Source organism: the organism of the source record quoted next, unplaced genomic scaffold, assembly GCF_019419815.1.
Source record: "Pyrus x bretschneideri cultivar Hongxiangsu unplaced genomic scaffold, Pyrus_bretschneideri_v1 Contig247, whole genome shotgun sequence".
Classification (NCBI taxonomy): domain Eukaryota; kingdom Viridiplantae; phylum Streptophyta; class Magnoliopsida; order Rosales; family Rosaceae; genus Pyrus; species Pyrus x bretschneideri.
The window spans coordinates 11,240-33,467 of NW_025999554.1; the positions used below are offsets into that span (position 1 = coordinate 11,240).

A 22,228-nucleotide genomic window follows, 5' to 3' on the forward strand; every position below is an offset into this window, starting at 1 on the left:
GCCAGAATTGGTGTTTTGAGCCCTTTCTTCAATCACTCATTTTTTCAAGCTCTTTTTTATTTCTTTTTTTTTTTTTTTTTTTTTTTTTAATAACTCAAAACATACTTAAGAACAAGCATTCCTTCCCCCACACTCATTTTCTTGCATAATGTAACTCAAAAGGAATTCATTTAAGTCATGCTCACTATCTTTTAAGAACAAGGGTAAGGACGGTCATATTCTAGGTTAGGTGAAGATAAAGTGGGTTAACAAAGAACATGGGCTAACATGGCTCAACGGGGGTAAAACTTACAACATATACGAAATATGGGAAGTGAGGCTATTTGGCTATGGTGGCAACTACACAACTTCATCTTGATATATGTTATGCAAATCAATAACATGCTTTGAATGAAATGGGCATGAGTTCTAGCATTTGGAACTATATGATGAAACGCCTTCTAAGTAGTAACCAAGCAAAGAATAATGAGATCATGCAACGACTTTAGAAAACAAGAAATCACAGATTAAACTCTCCAAAGAACGTTATAGGCTCAAGTCTCTCAGGGTTGTAGCGTTTGTTTGAGTTCCTTCCTTCAAGCATGTTACATAACTAATTTTTTTCTTTTATGATTGCATGTGAAGTCATACATTATAACCATAACCAAGCATATACCAAGAGTAAATCAAACTTTTCTCCATGTTTATAACTCTTTTTATCAGTCATGCAATTAGAAACCAAATCCTTATCATTGTGTTGGAAGGTGACCTACGACACAAAAACGACTCAAAACACTCTTTTTAGGCTTTTCAAAACATGTTTTTCAAATTTTTATGTGATTTTCGAATTTTTAAGTCAAAACACACTAAACACACTTAAAAACAGCAAGAAACAACATTTGAAGTTATGGTGGATAAAACCCTACGAATTTGCATCAAAACACTTTAGTAACTCCCCCACACTTAAAACAAACATTGTCCTCAATGTTAAAAACCACACTAAACACAAACAAACATATAAACAGCAATTAAACATACTAAACATGGCAGAATGTATCTAATAAAGAGAAGAGTTTAGAGATGCAAATCTGGTTATGGAGTTTTCGTTCCATCTTCTCCTTGGTGATTGCAGTGAGGCTTGGATCTTTGTGATTCCACAGGCTTACTCTTGAACTGTGCTGCTCCCATCGTTGATTTTCCTTTGTGCTACTCTTGAACTGGGCAGCAGGCTTCCTTTGGTCTCCCCCGAAGGTCTGAGCTTCCTCCTCTTATCTGTTTCTTTGTTCAATCTCTCCAATTCGTATTGAAGAGGGTTAGAGGATAGCTCAGCAAAGCTAGGTAAGCAACCAGGGAATATAGTCCAGATAGACTCCAAGTGCCGGCTGATTGCTTCTTTCACTTTGCCATGCAAGTAATATCAAGGACAAAGGAAAAGACAGGGAAAGAGCATGATATGAGATACCTTTGCTTTCTCCCTTGATGATATGAGATACCTTTGCTTTCGAAGAGGCAGCGAATGAATCCACATGTTTCGATCCACCGTTTCCTCTTCCTCATTCGTACTGCAGGCATTTGGTATCTTCTTTGGGGGATACATCCATGTTTGAAAGTGTGATCTCAAGAGAAGGAGAAATCTGAGCATGTTTGAGAGGGTTGGTTGCAGCTTACATTTTTCGGCCGAGAAGGAAAATTATGCATTTGTGGGTGTATGCCTTGCCATGAAGGTTGATGTATATAGGAATTGTAATGGCAAATGGCAGTGCGGATGCGGTAATGTCCTCCACGCGTCTTCTGAAAAGCTGGGAGCTTTTGACAAAGTGGTACGCGTCTTCTGAAAAGCCGGGAGCTTTTGACAAAGTTGCACTCGCTTTCTGGAAAGCCGGGAGCTTTCAGCTTTGTCACCCACGTTTGTCGGCTAAAGTGTGCAGTTGATTTCTCGCCTTCCACGCGTCTTCTGAAAAGCTGGGAGCTTTTGACAAATTTGCACACGCTTTCTGAAAAGCTTGGATTGCGTCTGAAGAGCTGGCGATCTTTACGCCAGAAAATCCGGTTTTTGAAGAGCGGTGTCTCTTCAATGCTGAATTGGTGATTGTGTCGCCTATCCTTTAATAGAGGTGATCGATCACCTCTATCTGCACACTTTGAAGACTTCCCAAAAATCATCTTCGGCTCATCGAGATTTCCCTCCATCCAACCCTTCTCTTCTAACTTCGTGAACAATGGCTAGCTCATCCAACCCATCGAACCTTTGCTTAGATTTGAGTCTAAGCAGTGATCCGGTCGCGCCTCGTCAGGGTAAGGTATGGTGCCCGTCTTTCTTATCTTCCCATGACCCTCTTACAGATGAGGACTCTGTGATGACGGATCCCACAATGGCTACGATAGTGGCTCGGAACCTCCTCACTCCCAAAGACAGTCAGCTGCTTTCAGGACGGTCCGATGAGTTGGCCGTTCAAGAATCCCTGGCTCTGAGTGTTCAGTGCGCTGGCTCTGTGTCCAACATGGGCCAACGCCTTCATGCTCGCTCCCGTCAGGTTGAATCCTTGATGGCGGAGGTGGAGAGTCTTAAGCAGGAGATCAAACAGCTTAAGTACGAGAACCGAAGTTTGCACGTGCTTGCCAACAATTATTCGACAGGCATGAAGAGGAAGCTTGATGAGCTTGATGACCGTCAAAGGATTGCAGCTTTCTTCCAGAGGCACCTTTTTCCTGAGTCATCCAGCGTTCCACCAAGGTTTGGGGTCTTGAATGATCTATCTTCGGTGCCTCCCGCTCCTATGCCTCCTGCTCCGATGCCTCTTGCTCCGATGCCTCCTGCTCCGATGCCTCCTGCTCCGATGCCTCTTGCTCCGAGAGTGTTGCCACGTAGTGGGGCCTCACGTACACAACCTTTGTAAAGGCTTCATCTTTCTGCCATGTTTAGATACAATTGTAATTTATCGAAAAAATCAATGAACAAGCAAAAGTTTTATTTACTGTATTGGGTTGCCTCCCAAGTAGCGCTTGCCTTAACGTCGTACAGCCGGACGATGCTCTCTTCAATCTTCAATTAAGCCCACGGAATGGAAAGGAATGTCTTCCACCACTTGCCCCACACCATGCTCGTAATATGGCTTCAACCGATGCCCGTTCACCTTGAATTCTACGCCATTCCTTAAGCTTTTTATATGGACTGCACCATAAGGTAAAACGTTAGTAACAACAAATGGGCCAATCCATTTAGAACGCAACTTACCAGGAAACAAACGTAGGCGAGAGTTGAAAAGTAACACTTTCTGCCCAACTGTGAAGGTCTTGGTTCGAATCATTTTATCATGGAATGCTTTGGTCTTGGCTTTGTACATCCGGGCATTCTCATAGGCTTCATTCCGAATCTCCTCAAGTTCATTCAATTGGAGCTTCCTATGAACTCCCGCTGCATCTATGTCCATGTTGAAAGTCTTCACGGCCCAATGTGCCTTGTGCTCTAACTCTACGGGCAAATGACATGGCTTACCATAGACGAGCCGAAAAGGTGACATCCCAATGGGTGTTTTGTACGCCGTACGATATGCCCACAGTGCATCATCTAAACGTAAGCTCCAATCCCTCCTTGTTGGTCCAACGGTCTTCTCCAAAATTTGTTTGATTTCTCGGTTAGACACCTCGGCTTGGCCATTTGTTTGAGGATGGTAAGGTGTGGAGACCTTATGGTTGACATGGTACTTTCTTAGCAACGCCTCAAAGGTCCGATTGCAAAAGTGAGACCCTCCATCACTTATGATTACTCTCGGCATTCCAAACCTAGCAAAAATGTTAGTTTTCACGAAATCTGCAACCACCTTAGAATCGTTAGTACGGGTGGCTTTTGCTTCCACCCATTTAGAAACATAATCAACGGCTAGCAAGATATAAGTGAAACCATAAGATGGAGGGAAAGGGCCCATGAAGTCAATGCCCCAAACATAAAAAATTTCAACATTAAAGACAGGGGTTTGCGGCATTTGGTCCTTGGTACCTATGTTACCCATTCGTTGGCAACGATCACAAGACATACAAAAGGTTCTAGCATCCCTAAATATAGTCGGCCAATAAAAACCACACTCTAGAACCTTGAGGGCAGTGCGTTGTGTGCCAAAATGACCACCACATGCATATGTGTGACAAAAGCTTAGAATTGAGTGAAATTCAGAATCATGCACACATCTACGTACAATTTGATCTGAGCAATACTTCCACAAATAAGGGTCATCCCAAACATAGAAACGTGCATCATTTTTAAGCTTATCACGTTGGTGCTTGTTTAGTTCATTTGGAAATTGTTTAACCACCAAGTAATTCACTAAATCTGCATACCATGGTTCACTTACCTCAATGGATAGCAGCTGCTCATCGGGAAAAGTTTCAGGGATAGGTACGGCATGTTCATGCTCCTCGTGGATCATTCGGCTTAAATGGTCAGCCACTACATTCTCGCTTCCTTTCTTATCGCGGATTTCAATATCAAATTCTTGAAGAAGAAGAATCCAAAGGATAAGCCTCGGCTTTGCTTCCTTTTTCGTGAGCAAGTACCTCAAAGCTGCATGATCAGAATAAACGATTACTTTAGTACCAATTAAATATGAACGGAATTTATCTAAAGCAAAAACCACAGCTAGAAGTTCTTTTTCCGTCGTGGAGTAGTTCAATTGGGCATCATCGAGAGTCCGAGAGGCATAGTATATGACATGCGGCCGCTTGTCTCTTCTTTGTCCTAGAACAGCTCCTAATGCATAGTCGGATGCATCGCACATGAGCTCGAACGGAAGGCTCCAATCTGGAGGTACAATAATGGGGGCCGAGACTAGCTTCTCTTTGAGTTGGTTAAATGCCGAATTACACTCTTCATCAAACTTGAATGGCACATCTTTTTGAAGCAATCGGCAAAGAGGGTTGGACATCTTGGAGAAGTCCTTGATAAAATGCCTATAGAACCCTGCATGGCCAAGAAACGAACGTACCTCTCTAACCGAAGTAGGAGAGGGTAAGTGACGTATAAGGTCTATTTTCGATTTATCTACTTCAATTCCTTTTTCTGAAACAATATGTCCTAAAACTATACCTTGTTTCACCATAAAGTGACATTTCTCCCAATTCAAGACAAGGTTAGATTCAACACATCGTTTCAAAATTAAGGTCAGATTATCCAAGCAATTATCAAATGAACTCCCAAACACACTGAAATCATCCATGAAAACCTCAATGATCTTTTCAACAAAATCGGAAAATATACTTACCATACACCTTTGGAAAGTGGTCGGTGCGTTGCATAAGCCAAATGGCATCCGACGATAAGCAAATGTTCCAAAGGGACATGTGAATGTGGTCTTCTCTTGATCATCCGGGGCTATCACAATTTGGTTATATCCAGAGTATCCATCAAGAAAACAGTAAAAAGCATGACCGGCTAACCTTTCGAGCATCTGGTCGATGAATGGCAAAGGAAAGTGATCTTTCCTAGTCATGGCATTTAGCTTCCGGTAATCGATACATACTCGCCATCCAGTCTGAATGCGTGTAGGCACGAGCTCATTCTCATCATTCTTGATAACAGTTACTCCGGACTTCTTGGGAACGACTTGAACTGGAGAGACCCAATGGTTATCGGAGATAGGGTAGATCACTCCGCAATCCAAAAGCTTGATTATTTCCTTCTTCACCACTTCCATCATCGGAGGGTTGAGACGGCGTTGAGCCTCTCGGGATGGCTTAGTCCCCTCCTCAAGAAGTATACGGTGCATGCATGTGGTAGGGCTTATTCCTTTAATGTCGACCAAAGTCCACCCTATGGCCGTTTTGTGTTCTCGCAGCACCCTCACAAGCTTCTCCTCCTCCATTGCCGTGAGACTTGATGAAATGATGACGGGCAATGTTTCGCCTTCTCCCAAAAACACATACTTCAAATGGTCCGGCAACGGCTTAAGTTCAAGCGATGGTGCCTGAACAACAGAAGGTAGCATCTTAGTGGAAACTGAATTTGAAAGTGAGAGTGGAACCTTACCATATTGTTGTGGCAATGACTCAAGGGCTGCCACAACCTCAATTATTTCTTCACTAGAACCCATGGCAAAGAATTCCTCCTCCTTGCCGTGGCATTGCATTGGCCCAAATCCTTCATTTTTGCACTCTATGGCCTTAGTGATGGTTGTTTCCAGGGCGTCCTCGTTCAATTCTTCAAGGTATACCTGCGCCAAAGAATCGATAACATCAATGGAAAAACAAGAATGGTCATCAACGGGATATCTCATAGTTTCAGAAATATTAAAATCAATCACTTCCCCATCGAATTCCATTGTCAAGGTGCCTTTGTATACATCAATCTTCGTTCGGGCCGTCTTCATGAATGGCCTACCAAGGAGAATCGGCAAAGATGTAGAATGGGCTGAATCCTCCATGTCTAGGACGTAGAAATCAGCCGGAAAAATTAAATGGTTCACCTGCACAAGCACATCTTCCAAAACTCCTTTTGGATACGCGTTAGAACGATCGGCCAGTTGTATAATTACACCATCTTGTTTTAATTCACCCAAATTCATAGATGCATAAATAGAATAAGGCATGACATTTATGGATGCACCTAAATCAAGCATGGCATGTTCAAAACGATTATGTCCAATCACACAAGGAATCGTGAAACTACCGGGGTCTTTGCACTTGGTAGGCAATTTACGTTGCAAAACAGCGGACACATTCTCGCTTACCTTCACTACCTCTTTGTTTGCCCTTCTTCTCTTTGTATTGCATAGGTCCTTGAGGAATTTAGCATACTTTGGAACCTGTTTGATTGCATCGAGAAGCGGTATGTTCACTTGCACCTTCCGGAACGTTTCAAGAATGTCCTTCTCGCTTTCTTCCTTTTTTTTCTTGCATGAACCTGCGAGGAAAAGGTACATTGGGCAGATTAGGACGTGAAGTACATGAATTTGAACTTAAATTACCTGATTTGGCCGAGTTAGGGTGACAGGGGGCCTGCGGCATTGGGTTTTTCACTCTTTCCGTGGGTGAGCTAGACACTTCCTCAGGTTGTGTCGTCTCTTCATCTACTTTCTGGGCAGATTTGGGATTGTTTGGCTCGGTCCCAACTTCTTTTCCACCCCTTAGGGTGACCTTGGCAGATTCGAATCCTCCCTTTGGATTGACTGTGGTTGAGCTAGGAAGCTTTCCTTGCTCTCTAATCTGTCCAAGGAACTCAGAAATCTGCCCTATTTGTTTCTTCATATCCATCATCTCCTTCTCGTTATTTTCTATCCGGTTGTTTTGATTTTGCAACCCCTGTGAAATAGAGGTTAGTAATTGCATAGCTTGATTACTTTCCAAGGACGTACCTGAATGAGATGATGCCGAAGGTTGTTGGGGTTGTTGGGGTGCATACGGCTTGGAATAAAAACCAGGGGGGTTTGGCCTAAATCCTCCTTGTTGGGCAGCTTGTTGTGGCTCCCTCCATTTGAAGTTTGGATGGTCCCTCCATCCGACATTGTAAGTGTTCGAGTATGAGTTGTTTTGATTTTGTCCTTGGAAACCAATTGCATTGGCAGATTCCCACCCACCATTCTCGATTAGTTGAGGGCACTTGTCGGATGGATGCCCTTGAATTGAGCACACGCCACAAACTTGGTGTTCTTGTGCTTTTGGACCAATCACAACCTGAGAAACAAGAGAAGTAAGATTAGCAAGTTGTGATTGAATTTCAGAAATAGCTCTCACCTCATTTACACTTTGTTGCCGTGGGGCTTCCCTTTGGCCCACTCCTTCATATTATTGAGCGTTGAGCGCTCGGTTGGCTATGAGAATCTTGGCATCCCTTGGTGTTTTGTCCACCAATGCTCATCCCGCTGATGCATCAAGCATTTGTCGTTCGATAGGAAGGAGGCCCTCATAGAAATATTGAAGGAGAAGTTCCTCCTTCATTTGATGTTGAGGACATGAAGCTACAAGGCCCTTGAAGCGCTCATAATAAACCGGGAATGTCTCACCATGATTCTGTTGAATACCACTAATTTTCTTCCGTAGGAGAATCACTCTCGAAGTAGGGAAGAATTTCTCCAAGAAAGCACGCTTCATACTCTCCCACGAAGTCACAGTTCCCGGGGCTAGTTCGTAGAGCCAATCTTTGGCCTTGTCCATAAGTGAAAATTGAAAGGCCTTCATCATCAATATACTCCCATCCACAGTGACGGGGGTCATGCTCGAACAAACCACCTCGAACTCCTTCAAGTGTTTGTTGGGGTCTTCCATAGACAAGCCATGGAACTTCGGAATATGGTGTAACAAACTGGATTTGAGTTCAAACACCTCAGTCTTCCCCTCCCCAACCGTGGGGTATTGGATACAAAGAGGTAATGCATTATCCAAACCCGAAGCCGAAAGCTCCTTGATGGTTCTATTATCTGCTGCCATGGCTTGTTCTCCTTCAAAAATCTGATCCGTGGGCTTTTCTTCTACACCTACTTCTTCTTCTTCAAGCCCAGGTTGTGGTGGAGGTTGTGGTGGCTCTTGTTGACTCCTCGTTCTCCTCAAAATGCGTTCAAAATCACCGTCCAAGTCGGAGATGTTCTCTATAATAGGCCGAGAGCTACGAGTCATACACAGTACCTGAAAAACAAGAAAACAAACAAACTAAGAATCTGAAATAAGAATGCACGAAAAACAAAAAAATAAAAATAAAGACAAGGGACTAGCAAAGTTGCTAATCCCCGGCAACGGCGCCAAAATTTGATGCGAGATTTACTTGACACTCAAATTAAACCCTCGTTTGACAATTGTAGTAGAATGGATAAGTGAGGGATCGTTCTAGACCGAGGATTAGGAGGGCTTGCTAAAACCTTCTAAATTGACTTAAAAACGTAAAAACAATATAAAACACTAAACTATACTCAAAGAATGTGAAACTAAACGTTAAAACACTAAGACAAACCAAAAGAATCAAAATGCTTTAAAAACACAAACTAAATTGATTTCTAACTATATTGAACATTAAAGCAAAAGGGGGATTGAGGTTTGACGAAAATTGAAATAACGAAACAAGTTAATAACTAGACAGAATGTAATTGATGAAATTGATGAAATAAGATGGTTGGTGAATTAGCTAGAGGTTCTTTCTCCACACATGATATTTATGCATATGAATCAATTTCCAGTTATTCCTTCATTGAATTATGAACGACAATGCCCCAAATTAACCGTGACATCACTAGTTAACCCTCAGATTTTCCTTATATTATTGGATTGGATGGCATCATTCGACAACCCAAAACATTCTCAAAAGTTCCCTACATGTCATCATAATAGAGATACAATCGAAGATCATTAAGAATAATGAAAACCATAAGCATTGACAAAGCATTTGCAACTATGACATCATGTTACTCATGCTAAGAATTAAACTTAACGCGATCGTGACAAGCGACCTTCACTACTTTCAAGTATAAATTAGTAACGATTATGTGAAACCTTCTTAAACTTTAGCCACATACTCATGCATGCTAATTAAGTGTCGACCCTCAATCAACAAACACAAATAAGTTAATCATCAAATAGTTAAGCCAATTTCATTCACGAATCAAGAGTTCATAACCGGAATTCATCAATTCATATTACATAAATAATCATGGTATTGAAATCGCCCCTAGCCAAAAAGGGTTTAGTTCCTCATAACTTTGAAATCAAAGAAACACCTAAACATTCCAACAACTCAAACTTGAATTGTATGAACGTTTAGGCACTCTTATCTTCTATTCCTCATATTACAAAACAAAGAGAATTGAATTTAAACATTGAAATCAAAGAAACGCGTAAACATTCCAACAACTCAAACGTGAATTGTATGAACGTTGAGGCCCTCTTATCTTCCTCTTTATTGTGGCACAAGGACTAAGGGATGTTGTTGGTGTGTTGAATGGATTGGGGGATTATGGAAATGGAAGAAATGGAGGAGAAATGGAAGGGAATGGTGCAGAAAATGGAGAGACACTCACGGCTAGGGAGAAGATGGAAGTGTTTGTGGTGTGTTGTGTTGTGAATGAGATGCTTTCAATGAATGGGAATGCAAGGGTATTTATAGGAGGAGTGGAGGGAACATATGGCTGTTTGTTTAATGTGTTTGTGGCTGCAATGATGAAGAATTGCATGTGGAAACAAAAGGGAAAGCTGGAAATGAGAGTGAATGTGCACGGCAAAGTGTTTTGGGGATGGTTCTTTGTGTTTGTGATGCATGTGATTGCATGTGTTAATTGCTAAGGTGTGTGATGATGAGTGTAAGTGGAATAAAGAATGAATGAAGGCATGTGAATTAGGTGGAATGCTGGAATGATGAAGGGGATACACGGCAAGGGTGAATGGTGCTGTTTTGTGTGTCAAATGATTGTTGTTTTGCATGTGACATTGTTTGTGGAATGTAGGATGGATAGGATGAATGATTATTTGTGAATGCATGTGACTTGTGGCTGCAAAGAGAAGGAGAATGTGGTGAAATGATGTATGTGAGATGTTGGAAAGGAAATGGGAATATGAGTAGGCCACGGCATGGAGTTGTTTTGTTGGTGTAAATGTGCCATGGTTGCAATGATAAGAATAAAGGGTGCATGTGGGGTGGAATTGAATGAATGCAAAGTGAATGAATAATGAAATGAGTTAAAGAGGGTGAATGTGGTGAAATGATGAAGTAGGAAGGTGGAAATGCATGTGAGATGTTGGGAAAGGAAGTGGGAATGCACGGCAAAGGAGTTGTTTTGTTGGTGTGTGAATGCATGTGACTTGTTTGTGGAATAAAGAATGAATGGTGGAATGATGAAGAGTTGCATAAAGAATGCATGTAGGGTTAGCTAGGTTGGCTTTGTTTGGGTGCATGTGTGTTAATGGTGGTTTTGCATGTGAATTGATGGATTGTTTTTGATGGAATGGATGGTTCTTTGCATGGCTTTTGAAGTGATTGTGGGCTTTGGAATTGGAAGGAAATGCATGGCCTTGGGGTTGGTTTAAGAGAGAATGGGCTAGGCCCTTTGTTTTATGTCCAAAATGAATACAAGGCCTTCAAATTCGTCCAACACTTTGGCTCCAATCATATGCTATCCATTCCAAGCCCAATTTTGCTCCAAAATGCTCCAAAATGCATCTTTTTGCTTCCTTAGCCATATGAACCTAAAAACACACGAAAATGGCTTAAACTACTAAAACAACTATGAATTAACAACATAGATGCACGAAAACAAGCTAAGTAAGTCGCCTAAATATGCTCCTATCAAGAACATCCAAAGGCGATATGATGACTAGTTTTGACAATATTACATAACAACAAATATATCACTATCATTTTCACCATTTTCAAAATGCATGTGGGATGTGGGCATACACCATACATTTTTTACAACATTGCCCCTTGGATGTCCACATATTACATCAGTTGTCTTATTAAAACCTTATTTGGAAAAACCCAATGGGAAAAAACCATAGCGAAAGAAAAATAGTACAACTTTCCGGCTACCGAAAGGGTAAATTGCTATGACAAAACAATAGCTAGTCGCCTTTTTGAGAAAAAGAAAAAAATCCAATGCATGAAATTTTACATATTTTGTTGAGAGTTGCCAAACTAGAATTACGAAAGTGAAAGAGTGACATCATTCAATGTTCAGAGTTCAAATCTCCCTTCTACAACATCGCTCGTTTAAAGTAAAAAAAAAAAAATTGCATCCTGGGTCCTGTTTCACCCGCTCCTTCTCTAGCTCTTTTCCCTAATCTTAATTCTAAGTTTCTAACCCTAAACCCTAGAACTACGAAATGAGAAGAAAGCTGCTGTGGAAGTGCTGCCATCAGGCGTAAGAAGAATGTCCTATGATTAGTATTAACCGTAACAAGTGTATGTAGTCATTACGTACTACGGTCTAGTAATATTTTTTTTTTCCCATGAAAGTGAGAGGTTTTAGATTCGATCATCGCTAAAGGCGAATTTGAACCACGTTTTATTGCTAACTTATTGTAAGATTAAGCCCATCCCCTCCCAAGTATATGTAAAAGCATACTTAAGGTGAGGACATAAGCTGTTGTAGTCAACTTTTAATTTTTATGGGTGGTCTAGTTGCAGAAAAACACTAGCGTTATAGTAAAGTAAGAAATCATATTCGCAAGGGGTGAATTTCTTTGGTGATTAAATTCTATACCTCTTCAACCCTAAACCTTGAAGTCAAATTGCTTCCCCTCTCATTTTTTAGGGTGGGCACGGTCCAGTTCGGTCGGGTTCTATGCCAAATTGAAACCGAAATAAAAACTTATCACCAGTTCAGTTCGATTTTACTTAAAAATGTCAATAAAACTGAGCGGTTTGGTTTACACCAATTCCAGTTCAGTTTGACCGGTTACAAACCGTATGTACACACTTGCATGTGGAGAAGCAACATCGCTTGTGAGATTAAAGTCCTCTTTAGTTTCCCTAAGTCTGTCAAAGTCTTGTAGTTGTACCTAGTCTTGTTGATAAAGCAGTTTTCAGTGCGTGATGGGTCACATCCATTTCACGAGAGAAGGAAGCTGCTTCAAGCAAAAACAAAACTGAAGACAGAACGTATCATTTTCTTTTCTTTGCTGAGAACTTGGTTTTTCTCAAACTGTAGTCTCAGAAAAAACAGGAAAGACGTATTGCATTACATATTTTCTTGGCTCCCCAGTTGGTCTGTATAACCCTATATATTAAGGTACCCATTGCTTGGGTCTAAGTCCTTAGCATGAGGATTAATAAGCATGGTCTACAATTTACTTGGTCTAAGAGAGTTATCCAATTAACCCTTCTTAAAATGTTGGTTGCCCTCTGAAACTGTCATTTAGTCTCAATATACTTCCTGAAATTAGTTTGTCTAACTTTGTCTCTTGAAACTAACATTTTCACATCCCATTCCGGTAAAGAACTATTAAATCAAGGGTATTTTAAATTTTTTACTTTTTACACATCTATTTACCTATAGCCACTTACTAAACCAATCTTAGTTCATTTTGACAACTCGAATTCAAACCCCATGAGTTAGGGCATTTTTAAAAATAACTTATTCAATCAATATAAAAATTCCGAAACAAGCAACAATGTCAGACTTTTAGTTGTAAACTATGCACATTTGCGTTAGATGAATTTTTTGGTTTGGGAAGGATTATGGACATGATAGCTTAATGGTTTGTTTATGAGATTATATTTTGTGCAACTGATCTGATATCATTATTTGATGGGTGAAACCTGTGGTTAGGCCAATTTCAATTAGAAAGATATCTTGAAATAGGTTGATCATGTTTCCATTACGCTGTAGTTAATATTTTTCAAGTGCAAAGTTTCGAGCCAATATACGGATGCTTTGCATGTGAAATGACCCTAAAAACAAAAAAGTAAACCCTTATTTTGATAGGAAACCAATGAAAATGGCTTGAAAACTTTGAGTTTTAACGATAAGAACAAATAACGGGTAAATGAATAGTACTAGGCTTGATTTTTTAGTGTAAAAATGTGGTTTTTCATTAAAGTGAACAATGCCGCGAGCTTTTCGTTAAAACTCCCTATTTTGATTGATATAATGATTTTGTTGCTCGAAAATTTTCTATTAATTGAATAATTTATTTTAAAAATACCAAAAACTCATGGATGTGAATTAGAGTTGTCAAAAATGGAATTGAGGTTGGTTTAATGTGTAGGCTAGAGGTAAATAGATGTGTAAAAATAATATGCCTAAAATACCCTTGTATTTAACAGTTTTTAATAAAATAGGATGAAGTGAGACCAAAAGAGTTGAAAATATTAGTTTTAGGATAGAGTGTGACAAAACCAATTTCAAAGAATAAATTCAAACTAAATGACAGGTTCAGGAAACATTTCAATTAATAAGCCTAAATTGTTTATTAAGTATGAAACTCAACCACCCTTTAAATAGGCCTTTATCCGCACGTAAAAAAATTGTCAGTTTGAGTGAACAAGAATCCTACTTACTAATAATTAGCAATCTCATGGCGGCTCTCAGACCAAATATATAAACATAAAAACAACACACATTTCATGTTGATCTAAGAGAGAAAGAGGGTAAGAAATTTGTAACATTAAGAAAATTCTAATTTGCATTTGAGTTACTAAGTTCGATTTTTTCGGTATTAAAAGAAAAAAAAGAAAAAAGAAAAAGAGAGAGAGGTTTTTTTTTGGTTTGGGGGGGGGGGGGGGGGGAGGGGGACCGCACTTGATCAAGTCATTTCCGGTATTAAAAGAAAAAGAGAGAGAGAGAGAGGTTCTTTTTTGTTTGTTGGGGGGGGGGGGGGAGGGACCGCACTTGATCAAGTCATATAATTACTTGTTTTATTGTGAAACATCCCCCAACTTTGTCTCCCACAACACTTGTTACATAATATAACTCAAACATTGAGTGATTTATAGAGGGTAAGAGGAGTCCTCAACAAATTGTATTTCTTTTCTTCATTTGTTCTTGTAAAAGAGGACTCCTTTCTTTTGCTTCATAATTTCCCTGAATCTATAGCGTCTGTGGAATTAAAGCTCCCCACCCAACACTTCAATGGAGCACGTAATTAACAACTTCTTCTTCTCCATCACCTCCTTCTAGCTCCATCACCTTCTCGCACACTTGTTTATTTTATTTTATTTTTACTTGCAGAGACTTATTTTTGTTGCAACTCTGTTGCTACTATTTCACTCCTCGATCTTTCTTCATCTCGCGAGTATTAACCTCTTGATTATTTCTCTCATCTCTCTGATTCAAAACTGAAAACCCATTTCATATCTTATTAATTCTGTATATTTTCCACAGCTTTAAAACCCATTTTTCCTGTGCTTGTTTTTCTTCTGCAATTTCCAGGAGGGACAGAGATGTATCAAGAACAACGACTGCGACTCGGGATTGCACTGCGAGACGTGCGTTGCAGACGGCAACGTGGTGCCCAAATGCACCAGAATCAAACCCATCAGCCCATTTCTCAGGTTCCATAAATCCAACTTCTTTGATTTTCCATTTTCTTAAAGTTTTGGTCTTTATTTTTGTTCTTTCTGTCTGTTCTGATGGGGGTAGTTGTGCATTTATACATGAGCAGGTTCAAACGCTACCGTTTAACAAGTATTCATGGTTGACAACCCACAATTCGTTTGCGAGGTTAGGTGACAGGTCGGCGACTGGCTCATTGATTTTCGCTCCTACTAACCAGCAGGACTCCATTACTGAGCAGCTTAACGTATGTCTTTCCTTCTCTCTTCCTATTTTTTTGTTTATGTTATTTTTCTTTTCTTGTTTAATTTCTGGGAAATAATAAGGAACTTGATGTTTGAGGAACAAAACTCTGTTTAGAATTCTAGGTAGTTGACAGAGCGCTGTTTCCTTGTTGTTTATGGCATTTGATGGTATTCATCAATGGCCTTTCATTAGAAATGACCAAACACACATTCATTTGTCTATCAATAGAATGAATTAAAAAAGATTGAAGAAAGATTAATAAGGGTATGTAGGAGGAAAAATGGGTGTGTGACTATCCTTAATAAATGAGGTTGATGGAAATGTGATTTTCTTTTTCTTTAAAAATGTCAAAAGGAATTGCTTAGTACCATGATTATTGGGATTTTTGATATTTATTTTCACTTATAAAAGAAATATCTTAGATTCGAATCTCGTGAATGAAAAGTTCAATAATAATTTCTCTCCCCTGGACCTGTACTTGTAAATAAAGTTCTAAATGGTGCTTAGGTGCTAGTCGATAGCGGTAGGAGCCTAAGCGGAGGTGATTTTTCCTTATTTTTATAAATATGAGTAGACATTTATTTATATGATATATAATAAATTTAATTAAAATATATAATTATATTGGAAAATATAAATATTAAAATAGAATACATATATATATATATATATATATATACATACATATAAAGTGAGCATCTTAAATGATGAAACATTCAAAATACCATAAATTGCCCTTTAAAAATTTCATAAATTACAATTGAACCAAAAGAAGCTAAAGTATTTAACCATATTTTATTTTGACTGAATTTAATATTTAAAATTATAGAAAAAGAAAACAAAACAAAACCTCCCACGGTGGTGGGTGGTTTCACATTTTTAATTCATTTTTTTTAAATAATTTTTTAAAAATATGTAAATTAATTATTTTAATAAAAAAAATATAAAAAGGTCAATACGCGTGTGACAAGAGGCTATTAGTATATAAATTATAAAGTACTAAAATATATTGCAAATATGAGAACGAGCATATAAATATGTGTTCATCTAAGTAACCAACAAGTCTCTTACAATTTGTTTAAAATATAAAATGCAAAATAAAGTTATCCTTATTTTTTGTTTAAGTGAGAGTCGCCACTCTAAGTCATTTTCTTAGAAAAACAAAAAAAAGCAAAAAAAAGTCACAAAACTACCAAGGCTGCCTAGGCTACTTATGTCCACCTTGGAGAGTGTAGGTACCCTTTCTTATTTTTAAACACATAAGGATTAATCGCAACGGTAGCCACTCGCTTACTACCTAGGCAGATTTTTAGAACACTTGCTCAAAAGTTTAGTATTCTATATGAAATTAAACTCTTATGAGTATGAAATAACTCTACAAATGGAATTATAAATTCCCGCCAATGCTTGAATTCAATGTTTAGTTAGACACATGTATATTTAGCTGATTTATTTTGTCACTTAGTATTGTTACGCAAAGATACATAGTTACAAACACTTGTGCTATGGACGTAATGTTCTTGTTCTCCTATAGGATAATGTGCGTGTGCATAATAAATTGATTTGGATCACCACTTGAGTAAAATTGAGGTATGGCAATAGTTGATCTATTATTAATAGGAAATGACAGTTCAAGGTTCATATGGGGCCTAATAAGTAATGATAAAGACTCATGCATGTTGGTTGTCACGCTACTTAAGGTTTTAGTGTGAAAGGAAAATGGACAATGTCCTACATTCAATTAAGGAGGACCAATCCTAAAGTGAAATAGCCGTATGACTATGTCTTTGGTTTTTTTGTTTTGAAAATGGACTAACCAATGGCTTCGCCACGACAGTCGACCCTTTTGTGGAACGAAAAGATTTACAGATGCATTTAAGCCTCCTCTTAGTCACCATCGTGTGACTCATCAGTGTCAAAAATCGAACCTAGGATGTGCCGTATAGAATACTGGCCTGGAATTTGTCCTCAACCACTGGATTACCCGGTGGTGGTTATGACTAGTCTTTGGTTGGCTGTGGTGACCTTTATGTTGCCATGAAAGTTAAGTAATCTAAGATTACAAAAGCACTTGGAAACCCAGATAAAGCTTAAAAAACTCAAAAACAAAAGCACTTTTTAGTTAAGAAAGGAAAATATTTGTTGAGTCTTGGCTTTGGCGGCAAGAATAGCCATCAGATTTGTGCTTTTGTAGAACCGTAGAAGGATGTTCAAGGGTTAGACTTTCTACCCATGAATAATATGTTTGCATGTTAAAGTTGTTATGGATTAGGTATTGTTTTGACTTTAATAATTCCCTCTTGGTCGATTGTCTAATATTCAAGAAAGAAAATAATCATAGACTTTGATGATTAGAAGCTCCAGCAGAATACATATGTACCGTACGTTACTACGATGATGACGACAATCACTTGCAAGATGCACCTATCATATTGTATTCTAGTACATAAGCAAGACTGCCAAATAACGATAATTGACCAATAAACAAAGGGAATTTTTAAAATAATTATGGCTGTATGATGAATTTTCAATTCTTAAATTCGTGAATTAATTGCTATATCATCTTGCAGAATGGTGTTAGAGGGTTAATGCTGGATATGTATGACTTCCAAAATGGTATTTGGTTATGTCACTCGTTCGGCGGCAACTGCTACAATTACACATCTTTTGTAAGTATTATATGGCTTCCAAATGATGTTTTATATATACGCAAAAGGATTAGTTTTGTGTTGTGATGTAAATGCATGGGTTGCTTATATTATGCGACTACCTATTGAAGATTCAACTCTTGAAGGATTATTCTTGCAAAACTTAACCAAACTGAAAAATCTTTTAGTTATTTAACTGTGATCAAATATACAGACAAACACAATTTTACTGAAATTATCATGATGACAGTTAATTAGCTAAACGATTTTCGGTTTAATTGATTTCTACATCCTTTGAAGGGTAAGAAACTGATGCTTCTCAAGTTGAGTCTTCAACTTAAAACGTTTATCAATGACTTCGCTATTTGTGACTTTGCTTAGATTTATTGAAAAGATTTCGTTTAAGAATAGCAGTACTAAATCTGCAATCTGGTTTATCAGCAACCTGCCATCAATGTGCTCAAAGAAATTCAAGCCTTTCTTCAAGCAAACCCATCAGACATTGTGACCATCATCATTGAAGACTATGTTACATCACCAAAGGGCTTGACCAAAGTGTTTGATGCAGCTGGCTTGAGAAAATTCTGGTTCCCAGTGTCAAGAATGCCAAAAAAAGGCGGAGATTGGCCGACGGTTGCTGATATGATCCAGAAAAATCAGCGTTTGGTGGTTTTCACTTCAAAACGAGCAAAGGAGGCAAGTGAAGGGATAGCCTATGAGTGGAACTATGTGGTCGAAAACCAATGTGAGTTCTATCTTTGACTTCGAACACTATATTTGATTTTTTGTACTTATGTCCAAAATTACGTTGTTTTAGGGTTTTATTTAATCCATAAACATAAATCTTTGACCCCAACATGCTTAATTCTAAACTCTAAAACGATTAACATGAACTTGACACAGAAAACACATACAGAAGATCCTATTTCTTAATATAATTCTGTTTTGAGTGAAACTGTAGATGGAAAGGGTGGAATGGTTGCTGGATCATGTCCAAATCGCGCGGAATCATCTCCCATGAACACAACATCAAAATCGTTGGTCTTGGTCAACTATTTTCGAGATGCTCCCGATATAACCCGAGCTTGCAAGGATAATTCAGATGCATTGCTTCGCATGGTGAATACGTGTTATGATGCGTCTTCTAAAAGATGGCCTAACTTTATTGCGGTTGATTTTTACAAGGTACGAATTACTTTTAAAAATAAACTTACTAGCAAAAATTATGTTGATGCTCATTGTTTATACGTGTATAGAATTATAAATGTATTCATTTATTCATTTTTCTGTGACCTACCTTCTAGAGGAGTGATGGTGGGGGAGCTCCTAAAGCTACGGATGTCGCAAACGGTCATTTGGTTTGCGGGTGTGGAACCATTGCTAACTGCAAGGTGAGTAATATATGATATTCGGTATTAAATATCCGGTAATGTGATGCATATGTGGTTTTATAAGATAGTTTGATATGTTATGTTATCACGCTATCAATTTGGATAGGACATTCAAGCGACAATTAACCTAATTTCTGGTCATTTATATGCATGGTAATCATAAATTCATAATTACGTGTTCTTATGTACGCAGGCCAATGTGAGCTTTGGAGTATGTCCACAGCCTGAGGCTGAAGTTGTCCCAAGAACTGCCCATCAACAACAAACTTTGGTTATTCGAATACGGGACCAGTTCAGCTGCTGTGGTTGTTTGGGACTCTTCTTGTGACACTTCTAATGTTGTTTTCGCTGTAGACTTTATAACCTGAAAGTATTCTCTTCTAAATTCATAACTCAGTGAAAAGAAAAAGGAATTCTAGTTTCTAACCAAAATCAAGTTTGACTGTCAATGGTATTTGAATTATAGTTTAATGGAAAGAAATATAAAGAAAAACACCTTACACAAATACAGTTATGGATTTTATATTTCTGAGAATGGTGGTGCTATCCAAACACACATATTTACCTTTGACACATATCGCTCAATTTTCGACCGTTAAATCAAATAAATTGAAGAGGTTCACAGGAAAAAAATTAACAGATGATACATGAAAGATATAAGGTGTAGGGATAGCACCACTCTTCATAAAGTTGTGATGGCTACTCTTTCTTAGTTACTAAATTGTTCTAGTTGGGACATTTGGTTGGTGATCACCATGTGTTGTAGAACTGACGAATCATATTTATTTTATACGTACTTTGGCTGCAGACTCAGAGGAATGTATGTCGACTTTGGCTGCGAGTTGGAATTAATGGTTATCATTTCCAAATATAATGGTTACCACTAGGTTAGGTCATGGGAACATTTAATATATTAAAGGAAAAGTTTTATAGTGCAAAATGCTTCTGGCCTTTGAAAAACTAGTTTCTTATAGATGTGTGAGTTGCACATGTTTTTTTTAAAGTTGGTAAACCGATAAATCGTATAAAGTTCATAAAAACTTGAACTTAGACTCGGAGACTATTATACAATGCATGATTTGTTTTTCTTTATTGTGATTTTGTTTTTCTTAAGAAACTGATATTTTAAACTACTCCAATTTATGAAAAGAGAACTTTAAACTCATGTGTAAAAGAGCGACCGCTGCCTAGTAATTAGAATTGGTTACCCTTATTCCCAACCTTTAAGATATATTTAAATTACGAATGTGCCGCTAGACCTGGCTTTTTACACGACTCGTTAACACAACACATAAATGACACGAAAATAATGGGGTTCAGGTCAACATGATACTAATTAGGTCTTATCGGGTCACACGATAATAACGAGTCTTTAATAGGTTACACGAGAGTGACACGCGGGTAACCTGTTTCGACACAATAAGAAAAGTTAGTTTTGATGATTTTAATTTTTTAAACTATAAAAAAACTTACTATAAAATACAGAGATATAATGAAATGTATATTGTTCGTTAATTATTATTCCATATAATTTTATAAAATTTAAGTAGTTATTGATTTATTATATTAGATTATAGACAAAGATTGAGATTAAAATCATAAAACAAATTAAAAATAAAAATATCAAGTAATTTAAAATACCAAATACATTAAAAAATTATAATAATTATTTACATATGCGAAAAATATGAAAAAAAATATGCAAATGCTTGTCGTCGCATCCTCTCGCTTTGAGGATAGGTATATGATCGTTTGAATTTTTAAAACCATACAAACTCTCATGAATAGTATTTTTAAAGGAGTTCAAAATAAACAAAATTCATAATCATTAATGTATAAGTCTGAAGAAGTGAAAGCTAATAAGCATTCATAATTGCATCCTCAACGCTTAGACGATGGTTACATGGTCATTTAGATTTTTAAAACCCTCCAAATCTCCATGAACAATGTTTATTATTTGAGTGCAAAATTAATAAAATTAATAAAAATTATTGTAGAAGTGTGAAAAAGTAATCACTCATAATGAAAGCTTTACATTCATGAAAGGGTCAACTCCGAAATTTAGTATGAATACTAATTTAGTATTATGTTTTACATTTTTTTGGGTCAAATTATGTTTTTTCATTTTCATTTTTATTGATTAAATATATTTTTCTTAACGGGTAACGGGTCGGGTCATATTACCTGATAATATTAACGGATGATTTCGGGTCGGGTTATATTACCCGTTTACTTAACGGGTATTACACGACACGACCTGTTAAGCTATCGGGTATGACACGAAAACGACACGAAAACGCGAAACACGACACAAATGCCAGGTTTTATGTGCCGCTACCAGTTGAGATGAAATTTATAACTTGTGAATTGGCTAGGGAACTAGCCCATATTGATTTTTTTTCTTTTTATGAGAAATACCTAGAAATAGGACAATTTCTTAATCTTGGGACAAAATACGACATTTCGAATATGCACACTAATCAGACAGAAATATGATTTTTCTACACCTTCAAATGACTTAATTGCCCTTGTATGTAAATGGGTTATTTCCTCCCATTTTTGATTGCTCTCTTCTTACCTTTTCTCCATCCCTCTCTCTCCTATACTCACTGTGCACACACGGGCACATCATCTTGACCAACACCGTCCAAATTGAAACCACCATCAATTTGTCACGCCCTGATCCCGACATACGTCCAGATCGACACATGATTCACCAAATATCCGTATGTCTAACTACCCCACCTCTGGGATATGTACAAAGCATAATCAATGTTCAAATTGCGTTGTAATTTTCATTTATTTATGGCTGCATCTAACCTCATCGTTAGACTGCCTACGTACCCTCAATCGGGATCAAGTCATTTGTAGTTCACCATTCGCTATACTCGAACATTCATTACATAAATCGTTATGTCTCAGCAATACCACAATTAAGCCTGTCGCACCTCAAGGAACATTTAACAAAGCAGAATAATATTCTCTAGTCATCTTGCCATTC

General features: G+C 37.9%; 1 protein-coding gene across 1 annotated transcript; it reads left to right on the forward strand.

The window, feature by feature from the left end:
• The first annotated feature begins 14,618 nt into the window (after window positions 1–14,618).
• On the forward strand, window positions 14,619–19,555 carry LOC125478434 (PI-PLC X domain-containing protein At5g67130-like). Its single transcript, XM_048586591.1, has 8 exons — window positions 14,619–14,683; window positions 14,820–14,941; window positions 15,052–15,189; window positions 17,759–17,857; window positions 18,278–18,581; window positions 18,798–19,021; window positions 19,141–19,227; window positions 19,421–19,555. The coding sequence occupies exons 2-8, from the start codon at window positions 14,831–14,833 to the stop codon at window positions 19,553–19,555; spliced, it is 1,098 nt and encodes a 365-aa protein (XP_048442548.1). The 5' UTR covers window positions 14,619–14,683; window positions 14,820–14,830.
• The last annotated feature ends 2,673 nt before the right edge of the window (window positions 19,556–22,228 follow it).

What these genes read in the sequence shown, in the direction of transcription:
- LOC125478434 (XM_048586591.1), top strand. Translation starts at nt 14,831, where the DNA reads ATGTATCAAGAACAACGACTGCGACTCGGGATTGCACTGCGAGACGTG. An exon ending in CCATTACTGAGCAGCTTAAC is followed by an intron (nt 15,190 to 17,758) that starts GTATGTCTTTCC and finishes ATCATCTTGCAG; the next exon opens with AATGGTGTTAGAGGGTTAAT. An exon ending in GCTACAATTACACATCTTTT is followed by an intron (nt 17,858 to 18,277) that starts GTAAGTATTATA and finishes CTGGTTTATCAG; the next exon opens with CAACCTGCCATCAATGTGCT.